Source organism: Acomys minous (genome assembly GCF_964271855.1).
Source record: "Acomys minous genome assembly, chromosome: 13".
NCBI classification, from domain to species: Eukaryota; Metazoa; Chordata; class Mammalia; order Rodentia; family Muridae; genus Acomys; species Acomys minous.
The window spans coordinates 9,014,358-9,029,624 of NC_140495.1; the positions used below are offsets into that span (position 1 = coordinate 9,014,358).

The window sequence follows — 15,267 nt, forward strand, 5'->3', positions numbered from 1 at the left end:
ATGCACACACACATGCACTACTTACAACAAAGGTGTATATATGTATATGTAAATACATTCATATATCCATACACACATATATTGGGTGCCAATTGTAATGTGACTTTCTTTGGTCCACCAGTGCCCAGTAATGACATGGAGACTTTTCATTAATATGAAAGCTTGGTCTTAGCTTAGGCTTGTCCCCAACTAGCTCTTATAACTTAAATCAACCTGTTTATACTAATCTGTGTCCTGCCACATGGCTCATTGCCTCTTCTCTCAGTCCCAGAATCTGTTCTTTCTTCCTCATCTGGCCATTGAATCCCCTACACCTAATTCTTCCCCAGAGTTCCTATCTTTGCCTAGAAATTCCACCTTTGCTCTAGGACATTCAGCTCTTTATTAAACCAATCAGAAGGTGTTGGAGGGATTGTTTACAAAATATGATGCAGCCATAATAACAACAATACCAAAGTCCAGCCTGTTCTCAAGTCTCTGCCAGGGCAGAGATCCAAATTTGAATGATAACAAAGACAACGTTTACACAACACACAAGAGATTGTTCAAGTACATGCGCCATAGATACATACGTACATCTTCTCTAATTGTGTTCTGTTTTAGAAATGTTACAGCTAATTTAAAATTTTTAAATTATTTCTTGGTGTGTGCGTGCACGCACACACCACATGTATAAAGGTTTATAAGGATAGAGGAAGGCATTGGATCCTCAGGAGTTGGAGTTTCAGGCAGTTAGTTGTGAACCTCCAGGAGTCCTAGAACTGAAGCAAGTCCTCTGCCCAAACAGTGTGTGCTTCTGTCCCCTGAGCTATCTCTCCAGCCTCCTACCTTTTGTTTTATATTTATGTGATTTATATTTAGTGATCCTTTTGACTGTATTGACCACTGTAATTTGTAAGTCTTAAAATCCATTAAAAGGCATTTCTAAGTCTTTTTGCCTTTCTACAGAGACTTTTGAATTAATTTGGCTTTTCAGCCAAAAACATTTGGTTATACTGAGCATTCCTAACATAAACATAGAATATTTCTATATTAAAATATTTTTATTTCTTTAATCAAAGTTTGCTGCTTTGCATTTATATATTCTGTATCTACTCTTAAGATTTATTTCTATGAACTAATATATGTACTGTGTTGAAGAGATATTGTGTATTTATTTAAATATTAGGTGTTAACTGCTTTTGTACCTTATGTATCTGTTCACTTAGTGGTTTCAGTAGCTTGTTTTGATTCCTTGAATTTTTCTACTTAGTCATGTCATTTTTTAAGATTTATTCACTTACTATGTAAACAGTGTTCTGTCTGCACATAAAATGCAGGCCAGAAGAGGGGGAATTGAACTCAGGACCTTTGGAAGAGCAGCTAGTGCTCTTAACCTCTGAGCCATCTCTCCAGCTCCGGTTAGAGTAATCTTTTGCTGTGTCATGTCTTGTATATAATACACTGTTTACCTCTACATACTTTGTAGGTCTTCCTGTTATGACAACCAAAAGTGTCTCCAGACATTTCCAAATGTTCCCCAAGGTTCAGAATTACCCCTGCAGGGGATCATTGGGCTAGTGTACTTTCAGGTGTTAAAATGATTTTGCCTTGTGAGAAATATTTGCTAAAAGTGCACAACATTGTACATATTGCTGTGTTTGTATTATATACATTTTGTATTATCTACATTGGTAAAAAATACTGGCTGATACTTTACTTGGATTGTTTTTGTCTGAATTTAATATCAGCTTTGCAAATGGCTTCTCAAATGAGCTAGGGAATGTTTTCTTCATGTTCTGAAACGATTTCTATGAGATTGCCATTGATTCTTATGTAACATTGAATTTGGACTTTGGAAGATTTTTAATTGCTGAATCAGTTTTGGTTTTTTGTTTTTTTTTTTTTTTAATGTCATCGTTCTGATCTGATTTTTCTCTTCATTTTTATTTTATTTCAGTTGTCTGATTTGTTGGCACAAGTTAATAATTTCTGTATTGTCTGTAGTGATGTATCTTATTTCCTCTTTTAGTATTTTGTATTCTCCCTCTTCAGTTGATTAGCCTGACTGAGATTTGTCTAACTTTTTTATAATCCTCTCTCCCAATTATATTGATTTCTTTTCATTCAGAAAAAGATTACTGGACCCTGGAGAAACTTTAAATTCAAACAGTTCATCTCTAAAAGACTGCTAAATTGCATCTTGCTCCTCTGTCCTTACCAACTCTGCCTTTTGATTAGAGTGTGTACTGCATTCACACTTTACACTGCTGTTTCTGTGATTTGATTTGTATGTGTAATATAGTATCTTTCTAACTGCTAATGTGTATTTTTAATTTCAACAGTTTGAATTTTTAAGAAAATATTTGTAGTGGTTAGTGTAGAAAATACATTGTACATCTTGAGCTTAGGACAGTCTGCCTCAGGTTATTACTAAGATAATTCTAGTGTGTTTTAGCAATGTAGCTTCAATACACCTCCACTGCTTTTCTTTTAAGCCATTGTTGTCATATATGTATATGTGCATATGTGTCAACACTCTAAAAATCCAAATAATAATTGTGTATTTGTATGCATATGCTGCATACACACACACACATTTACAATTGATTGCTCTTCTTCTGTTCTGATGGGTCTGAGCGAGCTCAGGCTGGCCTTAAATTTCCTAGATGGCTGGGGCTGGCCTTGATCTCCTTATTCTTCTGCCCCTGGCACACTCAGCAGCCTGCCTTCATGTTTTTATGATAGTTTCTTTCATAGGGTTGGTGCTTTGCTTTTTTGAGAAGAGGTCAGCTATAAGCGTTGGTTCCCATATACATTTTCCCTTTTTCTCTTTCAGATTTTTTTTTTTGTCTTTATCTTTCAGTCCTTTTAACCATTGTCTAATTTGGTTTTCTTTTTCTTTTACTTACTATACTTAGTGGCTTATTGCGGTTCATGGCTCTGTACATTATTTACCATAAAACTTGAAAAGTTGTCATTTAAAAATGGGTGCCTACCCTATCTCTTCATAGTCTCTTTTTGGGGTTTTTTTGTGTGCTGTTTGGATTAGATATTCTTTTTGATGATTTTTTCTTGTTCATTTACATTCAAATTTCTAGTTGCTTCTAGGTTTGTTTGTTTGTTTGTTTTTTACAAAAATGTACATATTTTGATTGATTACTGAAGCTTCCTATTCTAACACTTTTTTGGTTTTTCGAGACAGGGGTTCTCTGTGTAGCCTTGAATTTCCTACTCTGTAGACCAGTTTGGCCTCAGACTCAGAGATCTGCCTGCCTCTGCCTCCCGAGTGCTGGAATTAAAAGTGTTTACAAACTCACTAAAGTCTGTGCCCTCTAAATCCAGCACCTTGGTCCATTCTGTTCTAGTTTCTGTTGACTGCTCTCTTTTCTCCCCAAACATGGGTCATTCTTCCCTGTTCCTGTGGCCATACCTGACACTTGGTGGAGGTAGCATTGTAGGTAGTGCTATAACTTTGGGTTTTGTTTACTTTTTCTCAGTTATGTTGGATTGTTAGGCCTGAATTAAAGCTGGCAATTCTGTGTTTTACAGTGACCTTATCTCAGATTGTCTCTATGGCCTTTACATTCCAGGATCATGTCACAGGTTCCTGACTAGTCTGTAACTTTGGGTGACAAGAGTGGTAGATGGCCTCAAATGTTCAGAGTTTGCTTTTAGCTGGCAAAGCCATTTGCCATTCTTACTGCTTCTGAGTCTGCAGCCAAACCAAATGAAAAGAAGGGGCGAGCTTTGAGGACATGAGACCTTGGTTCTGAGTTTGTCCATTTGATTGGTTTCATGTACACTGAAATGCTTATTTTATGCAATAGTCTGTATTGGGGGGAGGAGAGGGAATTGAACCTAGAGCCTCACATGTGCTACGTAAGCACACTACCATTGAGCTATCCTCCCAAGTCCTGAAATTGTTTTAAACTGTGTTAGTTCTGGTCTTTCCTTTGTCTGTGCCCTCAGTGAATAATCTTTGAAGGTTCACATCTCCATAGCCAGACATGGCTCATATCATAGTTTTTTAACTCTGATAAAAGACTCCATTTCAGTTAGCTTTAAAAAAAAAAAGTGATTTCTAGTGCTGGGATCAAAGCCAGGGCTTGCGCGCACACAACCACATTTAATGGCATATAGCTGAGAATCCAGTGAATAATTTTATAATCTCATGACTATTAAACATTTCTCAATCTGGTTGTGGCTTAACTTTTATAGCATTGTCTCTCTGTTTCTACTGGAGTGGCTTCTAGTTGGTCTTGAAACTTGCTCTTAACATCTTAAGTTTTTGTTTCAACCTTAGTTCTTTCAACTTTTCAGCTAGTGAAGCAGTTCTGAAAGTGCTTATGGATATAGAGCCTGCCACATTATTTCCACCAAACATTCGATAGGCCAAATTATAAAACCACATCCCCACATGGGCCACTATGAGCCTCCGTAGGAAATTGGTGTTTTCTCCTTTCCACCAGATCCAGTAGTGCACCCTGAAATGCAGATTTGGTCTCGAACTTTGCCACTTCTGCCCATCCACATCTATCCTAAACTAGAACCCAGTGAAGGACTTCTGGATCTTCTCTTACCTGTCCTTTCTATCTGTGCTTAAAAGCCTGCACAGCCTTCCTCACCCAGTAGAACCCCTCTGGGTCCTTTGAAATAGTGGAGGTGATGTTCTGTTCTCTCCCCCTACTACAGTCCCTCAAGGTTTGCCTCTTTGAAACCTTGATGTTCTTTCAGGTAGTCTCTTAGTCTAGTTTTGCTTTCTTAGAACTTATTGCATGCTATTCACCTCGGTCACACCATACTGTTATCATTTCTATGGCATATTCCTTTCCCTCCCCCATGCTGAGCCACTTTTACTATGATGCCTTGTAAGTCTGACCCGCATGCCTGCGTGGGGGGGGGGACATTGTATCTATGGATATGTACCCACAAAGGCCAGAAGAGGCTGTCAGATCATCTAGAGGTAAAAGGTACAAATGATTGTGAGCGTCCATGTGTGCTGGGAACCACTCAATGCAGTAACTACCGAGCCATCTCTCTAGCCCTTTACATCTTAAATATAGTACAGGTCACTTTCTCCTTACTGTCTTCTCTAGATTGTGTCTTGCAGTTACGTAGTTTTAAGTTTCGCTCCCCTCCACCTGGGTTGCCACTGCTAGGTCCACTATGGACTGTTTGCAGGAAGCCTTGTATCGTGTCTGCAAGGTTCTGTGTATATCCTGTCACTTCTAAAGCTTCTTGTCGTTTACCGTGGCCCACGCTTCTCCTTACTGTTGGCATTTGGGGTCTGTATCGTCAGGACTGTTGGGTGCTCGTACCTGACTGCACCCTATGAGCTCATACTGCACTTTAACTGAAACTCCTTATCCCCTCAGTTGAAGAATGACTTAATTATGTATCAGCATAAGCTTAGCAAAATTTTGTGGGGGTTTTTTGGGGGGGTTGTTTTGTTTTTTTTTTGTTTGGTTAACACTGATGAATATTTTTGAATTCTCCTCCTTGACAGTCCATTTGGCTTTACAGCTGAGGAAAGTTAAGCAAATGGTATGGTGACTCACCTGCAGTCCCAGCAGTTGGACAGTAGAATCAGGACTAGGAGTTTAAGGATAGTCTCAGTTATTTAGCAAACTGAGGCTGAGACTGGGCTCTGTAAGACCTTGCCCTATCTCAGAAGGAAAACAAGTCTATGGAATAATGTATTTGATGGCTGTAACATACACTGTAGTGTTCTTATCATAGGTATAGCAATCTGGGTGCTGTCAGTACAAAGAAATAGTCACAGGAAGTTAAACATGTATAAATAAGAATATTAACTATGATATATAGGTAATAAGGTAGACTAGAGCTTTGTACTGTAGAGATGGTGGCAGTTCCCAAAAAAGTATGGCATGGAAGATGTTGAGGACCCATGGTAGTTTTAGGTTCATTTAGCCCATTGATGACAGTGTCTTGGCAGACAGAGCCAGTTTGAAGCAGAACACCCTGGGGCTTGGGCAGGTGAGGGATGAAAACTGGTGGCTGTGGCTTGTGGGTATCAGGTGGAGGTAGAAGGTTGTCAAGAGTGCACAGGAGTCCTAGTTACGGAAAGGCCAGATCCTGGTGGCACAGTCGACCACCTACACCCCTTGCAGATCCTACACCCCCTGCTGCTCCAGCACTCTGCCAAGACACCTAACCTTAGGTGCTTCCCTCTGCCAAGTTCTGTAGGGACCGTTCTGTCTGTCTGCTCCACGGCTGCCGTTATGTTGTGTTGTACAATTGCCTCACAGGATGGTCCTGGGCTTTTCCTCTGCCTTCTTGCCCATTGTATTCTCCAGGCACTTTTCAGTTTCCCTTCTCGGAGAAGATTCTGAACATTCATTCACCATCTCCTAATATCTGCTACTAGTTCTTCCTAATGGGACATTTGTATTAGTTTAGTCTTTCTAGCTCTACAGATTTTGTAATGACAATTTACTCCAGCTCCTTCTGCAGTCTTTTTGTGATCACCCTTCAGATGGATTATCTCAGATTGGCCAAAGGACGTGTTTTCTTGCTTTTTAAATGTCTACCATTTTAGTAAACGTTTTTCCCTGTTCTTATTGAGCTAGAAATTTTTTCTTTACTCCACCACCCCCTTGCTTCCTTCTGTTGTTTTCTTTTTTTATACTTTGTACCAAAGTCTAGATATCATCTGGAATTAACTGTACTGGATTAATAAAACCTGTTGTTTTTTTTAAAGTAAAGAATTCCTAGAAATTAGATTTGTCGAACATGTCTCTTAGCATGAAGAGATAGAAAAAAACTCTTTAAATATAAAATTCTTTGCAATAGGAACTGTTCCTGTCTTTTCTTAGGTATCCATCTTAAAGATGGCACTTTGCTGTATGTTTAGGTCTATGTTGGTTATTTTGAAGATGCTAATAGTTTGCTTTTTTAGGTAACAGATAAACTCATTTGGAAATTACTACTTTAAGACAGGATTGTTTGAACTTTGTACAGTCTTTCTAATATAGACTGTTGCGAGTTTTACTTATATATTGGGCTTCTGGGAAGATAATTCAATAATATACATTTAAAAATATTGATGATGGTATCTAAAACTTTCTTACTGTAGCAGTAAATTTTTAAAAATGGAAGCTTAGGATCATATATATGATCATGTATTCGGATAAAGAAACATAAAGGTCTACCCGATCAGCCATATGAAAATGTCGGTATGCTGAACATACTTATTTAAGGCTCCAGTTGGTTGATATTAACCATTTCATGGCAGAAAATGGAAACAGTAATTTGTTCCATATTATTAGCTCATTTTAACTAAAAACAAACCAAAAAAGAAAAAAATGTGTCCTGTTCAGTGTTGTTAAAGTACATTCGGGATAGGAAGGCCTCAGTCCTTTTACGTTTTTACAATGGGATTTGCTTTTGTTGTTTTAGGTAAAGTCTGTGAAAACCGGATCTGTGTTTTGGACGATGTGCTGCTGCTTGTCGTATTTCTACATGGTAAGATCCATGTGCTGGGCTCATGCTCTGAGGGCTCTGGGCAGTGTGGTCTGCGCCTTTCTTGCCCACTGTTCCCCACTGCTTGGTGTGTACTTTGCATTGCTGTCCTCATCTTTATTTCTATCCTGCTGCTAGAGAGACGTGTGTGTTGTTGAGAAGGGCCAGTATTCAGTCCTCAAATGCAGTAAACCAATAACATTAAACTTCTAAACAAATTTAACTTTTAAATGACATTGGGATTGAGTTTAATTTTTTTTTTTAATTTTATGGACAAGTAAAATGTTTTCAAACTAAAATAAAAACAAAACCAAGGAACTTTTACCTGTCAAATATAGAGCACTGAACCATAAGTTAGCTTCTATTTAACACTCGTATAATTAAATTTTTTTCACTAAAAAATAGCTTTCCTTTATTGGAATTGACTGTTTAATGATCGCATAATCATGTTGTAATAGTACATACACATCATCTATTTATCACTTGGTGGGGAGGCCAGGGAAATAAGGGCACATGGGGGAAAATCTTAGTGAAAAAGCCCTCCCAAGGGAGGATTGCAGGAGAAAACAGAAGGAAAAAGGAGGATTCCTTAAAGTAGTGAAAAAGTTCTCTGGTATATATAAAACCTGGAGTGAAAGACCATGCAAAGGATGAGCAAGGTGACTTTAAAACACAAGACTCTGGTTCAGATTGCTTTTACTTTTTCTGTTTGTAAGTGGACAGCGATGAGGTGGCATATTGATCTGGCTGCACTTTCAGAATTCCCAAACTCCTTAGAGTCATTACCCAAGTAGTGCTTTTGTACTCTGTGTTAACCCATAACTATCTCAATTTTTTAAAATAGAATTTTCAGGGTTCGGGCTCAATATTACTGTTTTATATTTCTGCCTTGTCACCCAGTAGCCTGTGTAGTTGTTGGTATGAAAATTATTAATTTAAACTAATTGTTACACCAATCCCATAGAATAAATATGCATCAGTTTTCTGTAGTCCTTATAAAGTGGTTAATGCCAGGTATGTATGTGTTGTGTACCTGTGCCTTGTCAAGCAGGTCACTTTCAATGCTAGGACTATCCAGGAGCTTGATATAAACTCAGGGTGACATTGAAATTTTGGTCAGGCAGGGGCAGGAGCTGGGGTGCATGTGATTAAGTAGTAAACAGGTTTTTAAATGTATATTATGAACTGATGGTAGGTTCTTAGAAGTTACTTTGGAATATTTTTATTTGCTAACATATGTCCTCATAAGTTGACTTGATAGCCAATGAATCTTTAATCTCCTAAATTAGAACATGCTAATGAGCTGTAATCCTGAAAGAGCTTCTTGTCTGTTTTAAGCAGATGTAAAGTCAGTCCACTGTAGTAGTTGAGAATGAACACAGGCTTTTAAAAATATTTATTTAGACTTGAGTGTCCATGGTTATTCTGATTTTAAAAATATGAATACATTATATATATATATGATCTCCCTTGTAATCCAGCTTAAGGCTGCAGCCAGCCAGCACTTTCAGGAACCCCATAGTGTGGCCAGGGAATGTGAGTGCTTCTTGTTTGTTTGATTGCTTTTGGTTTTACGAGACAGGGTTTCTCTGTGTAGCCTTGGCTGTCCTGGACTCACTTTGTAGACCAGGCTGGCCTCGAACTCACAGTGATCCACCTGCCTCTGCCTCCCGAGTGCTGGGATTACAGGCATGCGCCACCACGTCCGGCTACGTGAGGGCTTCTTTACTTGAGTCATTATTGACCAGTGTCAGAATTCATCATTCTTAAGCTCATGAACTTTCTTTCAGTAAACAGATCATGATAAATAGATGAAATAAAAGCTGGTTTTATTCTAAAAATGTATTACCTATACTTGTCTCCAAGACAGCCTATTTTCTACCAGTGATATACTTAGCCTTTCTACTAAATCAGATTTAACTTGAGCTGTCCTCCAGTGATTTTAGACGAGCTTACTAGATTTATGCTATCATGTACTTTTACCTATCAGTTTAAAAAAAAAAAAAAAGAACTGTTATACATTGCTACCTAGGAGAATTGCTAAAGATTCTAGTGTTATGTTTCCTCATGTTTAGGTTGTCATTACAAATGAGACACACCTGTTTTAGGAAGTGAGAGACAGAAGCAATGTGTCTGAGCCTCTCTTTTCCCACAGGTCTCTGCGTGGGGAGGTTATGTGTTTATCATCAACCTCATCCCTCTCCATGTGTTTGTGCTGCTCCTGATGCAGAGGTACAGCAAGAGAGTCTACATAGGTGAGTGGCTCCACCTGCACATTGTTCATTCTTAGTAAACAAACTCTTTGCTCAGTATTGTCCATCAAGACGTAATCATTTTTTATGTTTAACTTGCCTTTTGTGTTGACTGCATGAGACCCTATCACAAATAAGCAAAAACAAGTAGAAAAAGTACAACAGGTAAAAATAGTTAATTTTTTGTGATTGTTTCTGTATTACCTGTACTCATACTGAGTTTATTAATGAGCTGGCCTATTCCAAGGTCTTAGGGAAGGAGCAGTGGGTAGGAGTATTATGTAGCAGGACATCCCATGTGGGGATGTGGTTAGTTAAGGAAACTGCAGAAGAGCAGAGATGTAAAACTTGTACTGCTTTAACACAAGAATTTCACTTACATTAAAGTTAATGGATGTAAAATGTCAAAGTTAAACATATGATGTAGGATTAGTTTTCTCAGTGATACACATCAGCTAAGTGTGTAAATGACTTAAAGTAATTAATTTCTGGGGACTGGAGAGATGGCTCAGTAGGTAAGAGCACTGACTACTCTTCGAGACGACCTGGATTCAATTCCCAGCATTCACATAGCAGCTCATAGCCATCTGCAGCTCCAAAATCTGACACCCTCACACAAACATACCTGCATTCAAAACACCAATGCACATAAAATAAGTAAATTATTTTAAAAATAATAATTTTGTACTTTTGAAAGTTATTTTTGCTTTTGAAATTTATGAGATATGCAAAATATTAAAGTAGCACATTGGTTGCTTTTGAAATTTATGAGATATGCAAAATATTAAAGTAACACAATGGCTATTTGAGTTAATTTGTTCTGTAGGTAACAGGACATTGGTAAAACTTATTAGTTAAAAATCATGCATGGTGGTATATGCTTGCAGCCTCAGTACTAAGATGTAGGAGGATGGCACGTTCAAAGCCAGATTTGATATGTAAGAAAGCGTTGCTAATTTAAAAATAGCTTATATTATAGTAACCAACTCACAGGATCAGTAGCAGAAATTACCCCAAACTTATGTACTAGGTAGAGGGCAGCCAAACCATGGGATAGTGGTCAGTGGCTCTCAGCAGCTTTGAAAGTTCTCTTAGATAACACACGCTTGTACCACTTACTCTGACACTCCATATTCTGACTGTCTAACAGGGTTAAGTTTTTACTGCCATATAATATTTAGGATAATACTTTAATATCCCTAGTGCAATATTCTAATTATATTTCTTTAAATTGCTTAGTTACTATCGTGGTAATTTTGGTGGTTTTGATCCAAGCTATTGGAATTAATAAAAAGATGTGGGTTGTGTTTTGTTGTGGTGGTGGTTTTGTTTGTTTGTTTGTTTTTGTGGCAGGTAAAGATTTGGCGAGATAGGAGATAGCTTTTGCATCCTGTAAACTAGATACATTATTTGCAGGCTTGGGTTGTTTATAAAAGCTTAAAGTGATTTCCGTGTTTCCTAGATTGATCCTTTTGACGATCTGTTTTGAGTTTTACCTTCATGGTGTCTGAACAGGGCCAGCAACCATCCTGAGCTTTGTCTTAGGTTTTCATTTGTTTACCAAAGTACTTTCCAGGGGGCAGCCAATGGGCATCATTTGGGACAGGCTCAAGGCTACCTTTTCGTAGGCTAGGTTTTATTAAGTAGATATTTTAGGGATTTGGGGGGGTTCCCTCAGCATTATATCGTTGATTTTACAAAGAATAGTCTATCAGTATCTTTCTGTCTTAAGACTCAAAATATGCAGCGCAAAGGTCTTTCTTAATGTGATTTGACAGAAATCTTTGTTTGATTAAAAGCCTTCTGTTAGTAAAGACAAAAATTTTTCATATCTACAAACAAAAGTGGAAAAACAGCTTTGGTGCTGTCAGTCTTGGAATTGCACTTCTGTGTAGAAGTTAGGAGACTTAATGTAGGATGCTTAAGTCTGTCTCAGAGCCTGTTTTCTGCTAAGAGCTGATGTTCTGTTCACTTAAAATCAAACACTTTGGAGGCTGAGACAGGAGGATTTCCCAGAGTTTGATATCAGCCTTGCTCGCAGTGAATTTCAGGCTAGCCTGGCCTAAAGAATTGCGACCTTCTCTAAACAAAAAGAAAAGGAAAGTCCTAAATGATTTATAGTGGAATAAATAGTTTGCTTCATTTGTAAATTATGTTTACTGATACTTGTCTGTTGTAGTTTTGATACATATCAGGTATTGTATAGCTGCAGGAGTGTTTGGGCTACTGTATCTCATTCTTTTACAGTACAATTAGCCAAGCATGATGGGTGCACGCACACCTTTAATCCCAGCAATCTGGACTCAGAGGCAGGCAGATCTCTGAGTCAAGGCCAGCCTGGTCTACATAGCAAGTTCCAGGACTTTGACTCAATAGAAAAGAAAAGCTGTATATATTCCATCTTCTCCTTTACAGTGCTCACACACACAGAGTGCTTATAATCTTGTGCTCTGCTGCTATCTCAGTAACACTTGTCAGAACTAAAGAATTGCTTCTCCAAGACAAAACTAGAGTTTTAAACTTATTTTTAATTTTTAATTTTATTTTGTGTTTGTTTTGTCTACATGTATGTCTGTACCGTGTACATGCCTTGGTGCCTGCTAAGGCGAAGAGGGCATCAGATCCCCTGAACTGGAGTTAAGAGACAGTTGTAAGGCACCATGTGTGCTGGGAATTGGAAGACAAGCCAGTGTTCTTAACTGCTGAGCCATCTCTCCAGTCCAGAACTAGAATTTGAAATCTGGATGTATCTCCTCTAGATTCTTAGCCTTAATTTCCTATTAGGTAGTAGCAGAAGAATTATTTTTCCATTTGAAAGTGTGATTGTCTCTGCTCAAGTATTTTGAATAAGTCATTCCATGCTGCCTTTTACATTGTAAAATGTCTGTTTCAGTGGCATGGTCTACCTAGTCGCTGTGAGCAGTGTCGTTGGGAAGCAGTTTTCAATCTGTGCCTTTGAAACTAATCAGGATTTCCCTGGCACTCAGAAGAACCTATTTTCTATCCTCTGCTGCTGTTACTGCTTCTTACCATTCTTTACCCTGAATATTTACCAAAACTCTCAGTAACTGAAATGGTCACAAAGTAGCAAGGTGACTTTATTAAGTAAATTTTCAACATTCTTACAAACTTTTAATAGTGTTTGTTAACAATCACGTCAAACAGATTTGATTCTAAGGTCTTCCTCTCCTGCGTCTTGTCTGACAAAAAAGGGATACTTTGTTAGACATTCCCATTAAACACTGCCCAAGAGGTACAGTAACTCAGAACGGCTGGCAGCGCTTCATGGTGGATTAATGTTAATGGATTTGTGTGTTCACAGACTGTTCTGTAGTAACTTAAAATTTGAGGAAAGTGAGCAGAAGAAAGGAGATAGCCCCATGTGAGAGCCTGGCTGGAACCCATGTGAAGCAGACATGGTAACTCCATAATTCAAGCTCTGGGTTATACAGTAGCCAGGAGAGGCCCTGTCTCAAGGAGGAAGGCTGTCCTCTGACCTCCACATGCATGCTTTGGTACTCCAGAATAAAAGATGGCATAGAGACTGCTGCTGGGTTATAATGGCTCATCAGTGAGGTATTGAAGTCAGAAAGGCAAGAGCTCCATCAGCACTTAAGATAGTGGAGCTGGATTCCAACTTTGCAACTGGCCACAAATTCACTGCCATGCCCTTGAGATTCAAGTATTTTGAGGGGAAACAAGAAATAGGGTTTCTATAGATTTCTGTCTCTAATCAACATTTTCCTTGGGTAAAAGTAAATCATGCATATAAGTCCAATTGCCTGGGGGGGGGGCATTTTTCTAATACTCCCAAAGCATGGTCTGCAGTAATGAATGCTAGGAACTGTGCTTCCACAGGATGGCAGTGTGGTAGCAGTTTATGATGTAATGATTGATATATGGTATCAGTGGGTTGTGCGGTTTCTTAGAGCTCACTTCTTTGAAGGAATGTAAAGCGTTAAGAAATGGATTAGTGTGGATGGATAGAAAGTTGGATTAGGTGGAGTAGAGGTTTGGTAACAGTTCCTAGAGGAGCTGTAGAAAGAATTGGTACTACAGCGTTTTGTTACTGAGGTCCTCTAAGAACAGTGCGCCTTTTATGCCACTGTTGAAACTCCTGCCTGCATAAGCCTCCCCTACCACTGTCACAAGTATTAGTTACATGTGTTGTGGCTCTTAGTGTTCTTCTGACTTTACCAAACTTAAAAGCTAGATAGGATTGATCCTTAGGATTTTCTGTTTTTAAAATGTCCTGATTACCATAGATATAAGGTGCTGTCATATACTCTTGGGGGGGATGCTTTTATTTTTTACAGTGGATAGAGGTGTTTATTTTTTAAGAATCTAATTTCTTCATGCCTTTCTACTCAGTGGAATCTAGTTTTCTACCTTTTATGTTTTAAAATGTAAATTTGCAAATGAGATTTAAATTAAGATATTTAGATACATGTGCTATTTTACAAATTCAAGAAACATAGTATCTTTTTTTTTTTTTTTTAACAAATACCTAGACCATATAGCTAGGCTCTTCTGACTAGCTCGTAACTTAAAATAACCCATTATACTAATGGCTCTTTACCTGAGTTCAGGCACCATGCATCTATCTTTCTCGCATCCTGCCAGTTGGATTCCCACACCTGGCTCTATCCCAAAACTCTTTCTGCCTGCCAGAAGTCCCACCTATTTTCTACCTCAGCTAAAGGCCATAGGTTTTTTAATTGACAGGTGTTGCAGCCATGCAACACACAAGAGATTCCTTCTACAATTCCCCTTTTTAGTCCAATAAAAAGTTATTTTTCTTTCAATAATAAACTAATATACAGGGGTTAGGGATTTAGCTCAGTGGCAGAGCACTTAAGACTCTGGGTTCAGTCCTCAGCTCTGAGAAAAAAAAATGCCCCAAAAAACTAATATACAATAATAACAGTTAAGACAACTATTAGGTAAGATTTACATTCACAATGTCCAGTCCATATGTATTTGGTAACTTTGGGGACAGTATTCTATCATCTATCCTATCTTGAGTTTAGAGTTTTGCACCTAAATGATTTTCTATCATGACTTGCATTACCAATCTAAAAATATCTTCTTAGATCCTAATTAATTAAGCTTAATTGTAAGACTATAACTATTGTCTTCAACCCATCAGAGACTTTAGAAGGAATAAAATCACCTGAGTAAGCAGGAAGTGTAGGCAGTCAGCTTCCAAAACTTAAGAGATGTCAGAGACAGTTTACTGCCTGGACAGTCACCAAATTTCTCTATAATGTTGGAGCATCATCTTCAGCCTTATGGCCCAATATAACTGGCAGACATTTGTGAAGCAGGAACTATGAAGGACTTGCTTACCCAGTCTTGACAGAGCTTGGCAATCAACTTCCCCTGCATTCAAGCTTTGCCCATGTCAGACAGCATTCTGTCTGTAGTTGAGTAGGGGCATTACTTTTTGTCTGGTGGCTAACTTGCCACATTTGAAGCCCTCGCCTAATGGAGATTCTTCAGTGCTCATTATCGTCTTTCAAGTCAAATGGGGTGCTGCCAAGAGCTGACA

The 15,267-nt window shown here is 38.3% G+C and overlaps 1 protein-coding gene across 1 annotated transcript in view; it reads left to right on the forward strand.

Moving 5' to 3' along the window:
- Positions 1-15,267, forward strand: part of STT3B (STT3 oligosaccharyltransferase complex catalytic subunit B) — a 69,811-nt gene that overhangs the window by 35,646 nt on the left and 18,898 nt on the right. The window contains exons 4-5 of the mRNA XM_084754236.1: positions 7,402-7,467; positions 9,620-9,719. Coding sequence (XP_084610362.1) covers positions 7,402-7,467; positions 9,620-9,719 — 166 coding nt within the window. The remainder of the gene's footprint in view (positions 1-7,401; positions 7,468-9,619; positions 9,720-15,267) is intronic.